Below are 12,130 nucleotides of genomic sequence, written 5' to 3'. Positions count from 1 at the left end.
ATGCATGTTTTGCATAACAAGAGTGTCACTGCTAACTTTCATGAATTTATCCTGCTGGGTTTCCTGTGTAGCCAAGAAATAGAGATTCTCCTTTTTGTTTTCTTCTCCATCATTTACATCTTGACCTTGTTGGGCAACAGTGCTATTATCTGTGCTGTGTGGTGGGACCAGCAACTCCACACTCCCATGTATATTTTATTGGCCAACTTCTCATTCCTGGAGATTTGCTACATCAATTCCAATGTGCCCAGCATGTTGTTCAACTTCCTATCCAAGACCAAGACGATCTCCTATCATGGCTGTATCCTACAGTTCTACATCTTCCTCTCTCTTTGTGCCACAGAACTCTTCTTCCTGGCCCTCATGGCATTTGACAGATATGTTGCCATCTGCCGCCCATTGCACTACCCAACCATAATGACCAGGAAAGTCTGTGGAACCCTTGTGTCTGCTTCCTGGGTGGGTGGATTCTTATGGTTAGTCACACCTGCTGCCCTTATCTCCCAAGTTCCATTCTGTGGTTCAAATGTCATTGATCACTACCTCTGTGATCTTGGGGCAATGCTGGCCATATCATGTGTCCCTGTCCCCAAGACAGCTCTGACTTGTAGCACGTTCAGTGCTGTGATAACATTCATCACTTTGTTCTACATTCTTGTGTCCTACACTCTGGTACTTCGAGCTGTGATTCAGGTTCCCAAAGGTCCAAGTAGGAGAAAAGCCTTCTCCACATGTACCTCCCACCTGATAGTTGTGTTCCTATTTTACGGCTCAGTCACAGTGATGTATGTAAGCCCAGGGGTAGCCAGTCAGCCTGGGCTGCAGAAGTTCTTGACCATGTTGTACTCAATTGCAACTCCACTTTTAAATCCTCTGATCTACAGCCTCAGGAATAAGGAGATGAAGGTTGCTCTGAAGAAAATTATGTGTAAACTTTAGAAATAACTCCTGAATGGGAGACACTTTGGTGAGCTAAAGTTCCTTTTGAGGACTGTTGTAAAGAGTCAAGGAAAATTATACTTAAAAGTAATAAATGTTACTAGATCTAAAATAAATATTTCCAGAGGAGAATTTCTTAAAATTCTGTCTTCTCTATTATTTACTGATTGAGTGACTAGTTATTTAAGTTGATATTTATCTGTTTTCCTAATTTTAACTGGAGATGACCAAGTTAAATCATATCTCCATCATAGAGTGTTTGAGATTGAGTGAGTTAATATATGAAAACATTTGTAACAGTGCCTGGCACTCAATACGTATTTTATTACAATGTTGGTAATATATTATTATCAATAAAAATTGTACCAAAATTTATCATTTCTTATTGTTGCCAAGTACGAATTTCAGCAATTTCTTTTCTCCCAATCATACTTTATTATCAAAGTATGATTGATATACAGTTTTATATTCATTTTAGCTATATAAAATAGTAATTCAATATTTTTATAGATAATGCTCAATTTACAGTTATTATAAAATAATGGCTATAGTTCCCTATATTGTGCAATGTGTCTTTGTAGCTTATTTATTTAATACATAATAGTTGGTATGTCTTAATCTCCTTTTGTGTCTGTCTCCCCTTCCTTCTCTCTACTGGTAACCACTAGTTTGTTCTCTGTATCTCTGAGTCTGTTTCTGTTTTGTTACATTTATTTGCTTGTTTTGAGATTCCACATACAGGTGATAACATACAGTATTTGTCTCTCTCTTCTGACTTATTATACTGAGCATAATACCCCCCAGTCCATCCATGTTGTAGCAAATGGCAGGATTTCATTATTTTTTTATGGTTGAGTAATATTCCATTAGGGAATCCCAGGTGGCTCAGTGCTAAAGGATCTTCCTGGCAATGCAGGAGATGTAGGAGATGCAGACTGAGTACCTGGGTCAGGATAATCTCCTGGAAGAGGAAATGGCAACCCACTCCAATATTCTTGACTGGAGAATCCTAGGGACAGAGGAGCTTGGTGGGCTACAGTCCATAGGGTTGCAAAGAGTCAGACATGATTGACTGAACACGCAGCATGCACACATTTTATGTATATGTATACATAGAATACTCGTCTTCTTTATCCATTCATCTGTTGATAGACACTAAGGTTGCTTCTACATCTTGGCTATTGAAAAAATGCTGCTATGAACATTGGGTTGTGTATATATTTTCTAATTAGCATTTTCTTTTTCATCAAATATATACCAAGGAATGGAATTGCTGGATGATATGGTAGTTCTACTTTTAGTTCAAAGTGTTTTCCAAAGTGGTTGCACCAATTTACATTCCCACCAACAGCGGGCAAAGGTTTTTTTTGTCTATATGTTCACCAACATTTGGTGTTTCTAGACTTTTTGATGATGGGCATGTTGTTAGGTGTGAGATGTCTCATTTTGTTTTTGATTTGCCTTTCTCTGATGATTAGTGGCGTTGAGTTTCTTTTCATCTGCTTGTTGGCCACCTATATATCATCTTGGAAAAACATCTATTCAGGTCTTCTGTCCATTTTTAATCAGGTTGATATATTTTAATATTGAGTTGTATGAGCTGTTTATATATTTTGGATTTTAATGGCTTTGTTGGTCGTATCATTTGCAAATATTTTCTCTGGCTCAGTAGGTTGTGTTTATCTTTTGTTGATGGTTTCCTTTGCTATACAAAAGTTTTATGTTTAATTAGGTCCTATTTATTTATTTTTGCTTTTGTTTCCTTTGCTGTAAGTTACAGATCCCCAAAAGATGCTTCTATGATTTGTGATAAGAGTGTTCTTCTGTGTTTTCTTCTATGAATTTTATGGTTCTTATCTTTTAAATTATAATTCTCTTATTTTATATAAAGAAAAAATGCCTATTTAAATCAAGTTTTGAACTTCAAAAGAGGTCTGCATAAGTACAAATCAAGAGGAGAATTTTTTGGCTATACTCCCCTACATTTCCTTGTCTTATGAAAATCATAATAATTATCTGTTGGACAAAATTGATGAGGACTGTCTTCTGGTTCTGCCTCAGCAAGAAACTTTCACTCCAAATTTTTAAAAGAATATTTTTTGGGGTTTTTATGTGGATCAGTGGCTACTCAGGTGGCACTAGTGGTAAAGAACCTGCCTGCCAACGCAGGATATGTAAGAGACAAAGGTTCAGTCTCTGGGTTGGGAAGATACCTTAGAGAAGGAAATGGCAACTCACTACAGTATACTTGCTAGAGAATCCCATGGAGAGAGGAGCCTAGCATGCTACAGTCCATAGACTTGCACAGTATTGGACATGACTGAAGTGATTAAGAGCCCATATGGACCAAATGAGAGATCATTTAAAAATATTTGTAAAGTGTTTGATCATACCAAAGTATGATCAAAAGATGAAAGCAGTGCTCATCAATGGATGAATGAATGAAAAAAATGTGATGTACATACAATGTGATATTTATTCAACCTAATAAAGAGTGGAAATTCTGAAACATGCTGAAACATGGATGGACCAGTCACAAAATGACAAATACTGTATGATTCCATTTATATAAGTTTCCTGGAGTAGTCAAATTGATAGAGACAGAAAGTAGAATGGTGGTCACCACTAGCTTGGGGTAGGGAAATGGGGAATTATTGTGTAATGAATATAGAGTTTCAGTTTTGGAAGAAAAAAGTTATAGATTGGTGGTAATGGTTGCTCAACAATGTGAATGTATTTAATGCCACAGAACTGTACACTTAAAAAATTCATTGTAATGTCACATTATGTGTATCTTACCATAGTTAAAAATAACTTAAAAATGCAAGGCATACTACCAGTGTCAATTTTTCTGTATTTTATTATTATTGTTTCACATTTCCACTGTATACTTTTTCTGGCAGTCTCTGCAGCTGTAACCTTGTCTGGGTGTGCATTTTATTTTCATCCATGATGTTGCTGTTACAACTTTTTCTCAGTAGTAAAAGCTACAAAGGGTAGGATGCGTGCCTGCATGCTAAGTTGCCTCAGTCGTGTCCACCAGGCTCCTCTGTCCATGGGATTCTCCAGGCAAGAATACTGGAGTGGGTTACCATGCCCTCCTCCACAGGATCTTCCTGATCCAGGGACTGAACCCATTTTTTGATGTCTCCTGCATTGGCAGGAGGGTTCTTTACCACTAGTTCCACCTGGGAAGCCTGAAGGGTAGGATATTCCCCTTGAAATCATGACTACTTCTCCACTCCCCAACTCCAACTGTGCTCTGTCCTCCAAGGTGCCCTTTTGTCATCAAAGAGCAAAACAAAAGGGCACCTTGGAGGACAGAGCAAGGAAGTCTCTTCTTTTCTTCCAAATGTAGATTTCCACCTCAGGAATTTCTTTCACCCTTTGTGCCCATAATTGTTAGAAACTGCACTATCTGACCAGGAATAACTTTAAAGAAAGGAATAATTTTGGATATGAGGTAGATGTGTAAGGTCAAGTCCACTTGAGATGTGCAAACCCTTGACACCTGAAGGAATTTTCTCTGAGGCTGCCCAGTGTTACCCACTCTTCAGGTATACCAGGCAGAGCCTGTGCTGAATCTCAGAAATACTTCCTACCTGAGCCAACTGGATTCAACCTTCTCCACTGTTAGCCACAGTTTTGATGTGTATAAGTTCAAGGAGGAAGAAAGCACCTCCTCTGTGTCTATTTTCAGGATATATAAGGCTAAAGCAAAGCTGTCCAATAGAAATAGGTGGGCCACACATGCAAGTGACATATATAGGGTACATTTTTCTAGTTAACACATTAAAAAGAAATAGTAAATTTACTTTTAATAATCTATTAGCCTAAAACATCATTTCAACATGTAGTCAATATAAAATTATTAGCCAGATAGCTTGCATTCATTTTTTTCATCCTGCAAACTGGGGTGAATTTTATATATATTAACAGCATATTTCAGCTTGGATTCACATTTTGGGTGCTCAGTAGCCACATGTAGCTATATGTAGCTAGTGATTACCATATTAGACAGTGTAGCTCTTGGCTTCCTGTGTCCTCCTTTGTAATGAGAGTGAGTGAAGTGTAGTAAATTAAGATTAGGAGATTAGGAGCTTTCATAAGTAACTTTAGATAAATGACTTACTGTGTTTTCTTTACTCTCCCTTCCTCTTCCTCTGAAGGGAGGCTGAAATTCAAAGCATAGCTTTTAGAGAAGAGAGAGGGATAAAAACCTTGAAGTGGCAAAAGAGACAAGCAGGGCTGCCAGTGAAGTCAGGTCAGGACCACTTTGAGAAAAATAGCACAGTGGAATTGTATTGATGTTTCCCACACTGATGGTTGTAGAAAGGGGTTGGTAGGGAGGGGGAAGAGGGTAACTTATTAGGAGATGACAGAGTTTGCAGCCCCCTCTTTAGTGTTGCTGATGGTGGTATATAGACCAGAGGATATGCCTTTTTATACAAAGAACTATGAGGCCTGAAAGGGCTTCTTAAACTTTTAATTGTGTTCTAAGTAGTACATTTGACATTGATGATGCATAGGTGAATATGATAGAATCCTTGTTCTGGAGGAACTCTTGACTTATGGGGCCACAGATGTGTTAACAATTCCAAAAAAAAAAAAAAAAAACCAATTGCTGAGAGAGAGGAATGCATAAGGCGCCAGAGCACAGAGCAGTGTTGGACTAAGAGTACAGGTTTGGGGTGTGTAGGTGGGAAGTGCCAGAGAAGTGTTCTCAGAGAAGCTGATATTTCAGGTGAGTGTTGAATGACAAGTTGGAAGTTTTCTAGATAGAAATGAGGGAATGAGGGTGGTTGGTGATGTTACAAACAGTAAAAGGAGCATGTAGAACATTCCTAATATATGACTGAATGCACAGTGAGTGTGGAGCTCCTCAAAGGAGATGAACTTAAACATGCAGGAACTTAGATATGCTAAAGATGTTGATCCCATAGGTGGGAAGGAAATATATAGGGATGGAAAGCAAGGAAGAGATGACAAGATTTTCATTTTAGAAAATCTGGCATCTTTAAATTTAGGTGTTGTTCTGTTTAATGCCATAATACAGCTCCTTCTCTCACCAAGTATGTCGTAAGCTATCAGATTAGCTTTAAGGAGAAGATGAATTCAAATTAATTCCATTATCCCAATCTCTTGAGAATTTCACAATTCCCCTTAAAAATACTGCTGATGTCTCAGAGTGTTACAGAGTCAAGTTAGTAACAGATCCAGTGAGTTCTGAAGGATCATATATCTCTCATGTGTGCACATTGAAATAGCATGAGAACTGCCTTGGTTCTATAATGGCTTGTGAATAGTTAATACAGTTCCCCAGGTCTTTATTTGGTGGGATCACTAGCTCTGTGTTCTTGAGGATCTAGAATGTTTGAAAGGTAGCCATTGGGTCACCTTGGATGAAAAGATAGACAAGGGCATGTTCCTGTTCTCTCAGTTGACGCTGACATATATCATCACACTGGAGGCACGAAATAGTGTTGCTGCTGCTGCTGCTGCTGCTAAGTCGCTTCATTTGTGTCTGACTCTGTGCGACCCCATAGACGGCAGCCCACCAGGCTTCCCTGTCCCTGGGATTCTCCAAGGAAGAACACTGAAGTGGGTTGCCATTCTACACTTTATATTTATAAAGTCTGGTTTGAAGAACTAGGTTAGCAGCACAGTACACAGCTTTGGTGCTAAGAACAGAGGGAAAGGTAACATTAATGAAGCAAGTTGTGGAACTTTTTGGAGGGAAATGGGACCAAAATTTAAAATATATTCACTGTATGACTCAAAATTTTTGTTTTTCAGGATTTGTCCTTCATATACAGTTTCCTTAATTTCTCCCTGTTATTTTAAGTTAGAAAGTTGAATGGAATTATTCTGTACATATATACACTATGATATAGTTGTTGACTTAAAAAATATAGCCAAAACCTGAAAGTAGAGAGTTATTTTATTTGGTGGGAACATTTAGGACTCAGGCTCAGGAGACAGGCAGGAGGGGAACAAAGGGAGCAGGCAGTTTGAAAGCATTCTATGTATGGGAAGATGCAAGCCCCTGGGCTCACTGAATTCATTCCTTTCACATGCACCTCACCTACGCCTTCCTTGTTCACCTTGCTTCTCGCATTTCCCCTGCCCCCCAGCCCCCCTACCCCCACCTCAGCAATCATTGTAAGGGTGGCAGCATTTGCTGGATTACAGTTTTGGGAGCCCTTATTCACAGGGAGGCCTGGCATGCTGCAGTCCATGGAGTCACAGAGTCAGACACGACTGAGCGACTGAACTGAACTGATTCACATTTTGAGGCCAGAAATTGCTGATGCATGTGACATTTCTTGTTTATTAACAGGGAAGGGAGATATTTTCATTTCACATAGTCAGCCATGGATTGTTTTCTTTATATATTTATCAAAATATTTGATATAGTCAGTCACCTTTTTGTTCTCCAAACAAAGTTCTTTTCTAGTGGGTCAGTTGAAAGGTGATCGTTTACTACTCATTTAAATCCCAAATGGATATTCCTACTCCACAGGAGATTGTTCTTCATGTGATGATTCTGGAACTTAGGTTTTTCCATCTTGGGCTTTGTCATCTTCAAAACTCAGCTTCTTGGGTCAACATGCTCAATTACATCAGAGATCATCAAGGACTGTGCATGGGTAAGGCCTGAAGTATTGCACATCAGCTTTAAATACATCACAACAAGTAGAACTCAGTCATATGAGCACACCTAGGCTGCAAGGAAGGCTTAGGAAAAAAACCTGAGTTGAAGAAGAGGAAATGGATTTGTTGCAGTCATACAATTAATGTCTCAAATTCTTGGTTGACCAATACCTATCTTGTTTGATCTATATGTGGAAATAAGGAGTTTTGTAAGGAATAGAGACAGCTCTGTGGAATAGGCTTGTGTGTGTGTGTGTGTGTATGTATGTGTAATTTCCTCAGTTCTGTCTCATCACAACAAAAATTTGAAGTGATGGACCAGCATTACAGCCCTCAGATAGACCGTGTCACAGCTCTTGGACAGATCAGTGTTACAGCTCAGTTTTATTTAGAAAATAAAGGAAAATACATCCTCGAGGCACAAGCGTATGCCTACCCAAAAGACATGAAGAGAAGAGAGAGAGACCCCCAGTCCTTTGGCTCCTCTTTTTATATGTTTTTCTCCTCCCTCTGGGCCTGCCCTATGTAAATTGAGCTAGCCAGGAGTGCTGTTTTTTTTACCTGAGGTCCTCACTCTGGTCCTTGGACCTTCCTTTGTTTGGGGGCCTTTCCCTTCTTTGTCTTTTAACCACCACCCTTCTGGACTCCTTTTTCCTATTTAACTACCTAACAGGCTCATTTTGGATTTAATGGATGAGATCTTTAAATTGCATTTGGACCACAGGAATGTGAAACTCTAGGTCTCACAAAGCTTGAAGGTAATGGTACATATCATGTCAAACAAACTTTGTTAGCTAAGAAGTAATTTATAAAGTTAGGAGACACAACTCTTGAAGGAGCAATAATGTGAAAGCCTAGAATATTTGTGTGTATGTGTTTGCATGTGAGTCTATATATAAGTGTGTGCATGTGCATGTGGTTTTTGTCTCCAATCTGATCATCACTGAAGATGAAACATCCTTGAGTCTGTATGATGCATATTAATTGCTTCCATTGCTCCTGGGGTTGAGATCTCCAGAGACAGGTTTCAGAGTCTGGAAGGAATAAATAATGAGAAATGGAGAGATTTGTGGCATATTCTATTCCCTGAATAAAACCTGAAAGGAATCTTTGTGAAGAAAGTTACCTAAAGGTGTTTTACAAAGGAGTTGACACCTTAGACTCCTGGGAAGTGTTAGGATAAATGTATATGGGCATATGGAACAGTCACTTATTTCCTATGTCTTGATGTCCATTTCATTTTATATGTTATTATGAAAAAGGAGCATAAATTTTCATGATTGCTTTCATTTACAAATACTGTTCCTATTACAAAAATCTTAATAGACACGGAATTAGCAACATTTTTTTTTGTCAAGTTGTCATTTTGTTTTTTACAAGTTGTCTTCAAAAGAACTGTATTTTTAGCAGACAGGAAAATGGAAACTTTTTTCTTGACGACTTGGGCAATAATTTAGATGAGTCTCTTGTTTTCTGTTCTCTTTCACACAGATGACAACATAGCAAATCAACACCCAGTTTGTGTGGCTGGTGAGAGAAGAAAAGTTTGTAAGTAGAAGCTAATTTATTTACTGAAATATGCAGATTCAAAAGAGTCAAAAGAAAATGGGACAGGGGAATCAAGTAGGATTCTTTACAGTCTGAGCCACCAGGGAAGCCCTCTGAGACATACCCAAAGGGAAAAACAGGAGTGACTGTTCAGTGTGTTGATCTATGGGAACTGAAGGGCCTTTGCTGCTGCTGCTGCTACTAAGTCGCTTCAGTCGTGTCTGATTCTGTGCGACCCCATAGACGGCAGCCCCCCAGGCTTCTCCGTCCCTGGGATTCTCCAGGCAAGAACACTGGAGTGGGTTGCCATTTCCTTCTCCAATGCATGAAAGTGGAAAGTGAAAGTGAAGTGGCTCAGTTGTGTCTGACTCTTAGCGACCCCAATGGACTGCAGCCCACCAGGCTCCTCCATCCATGGGATTTTCTGGGCAATAGTACTGGAGTGGGGTGCCAGAAGGGCCCTTAAAATGTGTCTATTGTGAGGGTGGCTGTTTGCTCTGAGGCATCCCAGGTGAGAGGACAATTGGAAGACAGCTAAAGAATATTACTGTGGAAAGTGAAAAGTAAGATATCTCTTTTCTGTCTTCCTCCTGTGCTCCTTGAGCAGTATTTAATTATCTCTGCTTATTTTAAAGACCAGGAGATTAGGTTTCTACCACTGCCCATCTCTTGAAACCAACCCTGGTATCTTTTTGCACATTTATTACCCAAGGTCAGGTTCTTCACGCTTTCTCCTTGGATTATCAAAACAGCTTTCTAATAATTTCTTGTTAATTTCATCAGCCTATAATTGTCTGGTGAATTGTCTTGCAAATGCAGCTTCCATAAACTTCTACTAGCCCAGCTCCAGATTTCCACTGACTAGCAAATTAAGCCTGAACAAGTCAGATTGGCAGTGAGTCCTCTGCTATGAGGCCCTATCTTTGTACCTAATATCTGTCTATACCTTTACAGATATTCTAACTTCCACTCTCTTGGATTGTTCTGTAAACATAATTTCTTGTATTCAAATCTTTTCATATTATATGCTATTGATATTCTGCCTCCATCATTGCTCTTGGAAATGTGTGTTTTGCCAAGGTCCATCACCCTCTCAAAAGCCTTTCCTTATGTTTTTTTTTTTTCAACTGAATATAATTGTCATGTCTCACATGATGCAGAAACCAGTACTTGAGAAACTGAACGCCACACTTGGAGAATTGGAGAACTCATGTTTATTATGCCGGTGGGCCCAGAGGAGTTAACACTCCAGGCTCTGAGCCCCAAACAAAGGGGTTACAGAATTTTTATATACTGACAGGCCTGATTATGTTGATTTACAGGCTTGCGGGGGCTCGATGATTGCAAAGAACAGGACAAGGGTGAGTGAGATAAGCTCCAGTTCCTAGTATTGTGAGTCCCCACTTTCTGAGATTGAAGTGATCCAGACTTTGCAAGGAGCAAGCTGAGTTACAGAGGCAGAAGAAGCAGGAAGTCATATAAAATTTTAACTTTTCCCTTCTTTCCCCTCTCTTGATGCTTCTATCACTCATTGAAGAAATCATCATCTCATGTTTTGTAGGACATTCAGAGCTCCCTGTCATTTAGGGGTCTATATTGAGCTATTACCATTTGTAACCTTATGGATTAAATTTGAGAGGTTATGAACTAGGTAATAGCATTGAGAATACAAGGGCCAAACAAGAGCACCACAAACAGTATGAAGAGAGGACCTGTTAAAGCAAGAAGCCATGATGCCCAGCTCCAGATCTTATTCCAATTACTCCAGGAATTAGTTAGTTTCTCTCTCCTCTTTATGATTTGTTCCCTTAGCTGTTGGGCCATGTCCCTGACTATTTCTGATTGGTTTACATAAAAGCAGCATTCTTCATTCAAAAAGAGGAAGAGTCCTTCCTTTTCAACTGTCAGTAGGTCTCAGTTTAGTTCAGTTCAGTTCAGTTGCTCAGTCGTGTCCGACTCTCTGCAACCCCATGAATCGCAGCACGCCAGGCCTCCCTGTCCATCACCATCGCCCAGAGTTCACTCAAACTCAAGTCCATAGAGTTGGTGATGCCATCCAGCTATCTCATCCTCTGTCACCCCCTTCTCCTCCTGCTCCCAATCCCTCCAAGCATCAGAGTCTTTTCCAATAAGTCAACTCTTCACATGAGGTGGCCAAAGTATTGGAGTTTCAGCTTTAGCATCATTCCTTCCAAAGAACACCCAGGGCTGATCTCCTTTAGAATGGACTGGTTGGATCTCCTTGCAGTCCAAGGGACTCTCAAGAGTCTTCTCCAACACCACAGTTCAAAAGCATCAGTTCTTCGGTGTTCAGCTTTCTTCACAGTCCAACTCTCACATCCATACATGACCACTGGAAAAATGCTAGCCTTGACTAGATGGACCTTTGTTGGCAAAGTAATGTCTCTGCTTTTCAATATGCTATCTAGATTGGTTATAACTTTTCTTCCAAGGACTATCCCTCTCGTATTCTGTAAAACCACCTCAGCCAGGGAATCTAGTTGGTCCTGTCATGAAGAGTATAGCAATAATACCAATTAGGGATAGAGGCTAGGGTTTACAATGAAAATCTATTGATATTTTGATAGCTGGATCCTCAAGCTTCTTCCGTGTGTTGACTGGCCAGCTGCTGGAGTGTGGCTGGAGTAAGGCTGAAGAATCCTCAAGCTTCTACTGTGCATTGAGTCGTCAGCTTCCCGAGTCATCAGAGAAGGGCTCAGCGTCCTTCGTGGGTGAGGGCCGTTGTCTTTGGAACCAGGCCTTTAGAAGGTTTTTGGGGTGCTGAACTGCTTTCCAGGTGTCCTCATCACAGGAAGTAGCTGTCTTCTTAACTCTGGTGTGGTGGATCCAAGGGATGACACCTATAACTTTAACAGCAGTAGGGGTTACCAGGATGACCGTGTAAGGGCCTGTCCAAACTGGCTGAAGTGGTTTTTTTTTTTTTTTTTTTAATCTTTCTCATACCTCATCTCCTGGCTGATAGGATGAA

The 12,130-nt window shown here is 39.9% G+C and overlaps 1 protein-coding gene across 1 annotated transcript; it reads left to right on the top strand.

Moving 5' to 3' along the window:
• Positions 1-939, top strand: LOC102273205 (olfactory receptor 11G2). Its single transcript, XM_005908856.2, has one exon. The coding sequence runs from the start codon at positions 1-3 to the stop codon at positions 937-939; it is 939 nt and encodes a 312-aa protein (XP_005908918.2).
• Positions 940-12,130: the final 11,191 nt, after the last annotated feature.

This window comes from Bos mutus, chromosome 10 (genome assembly GCF_027580195.1).
Source record: "Bos mutus isolate GX-2022 chromosome 10, NWIPB_WYAK_1.1, whole genome shotgun sequence".
Lineage (NCBI taxonomy): Eukaryota > Metazoa > Chordata > Mammalia > Artiodactyla > Bovidae > Bos > Bos mutus.
Note: the sequence above shows the minus strand (reverse complement) of the source record. Positions and strands in the feature narration are given on the sequence as shown.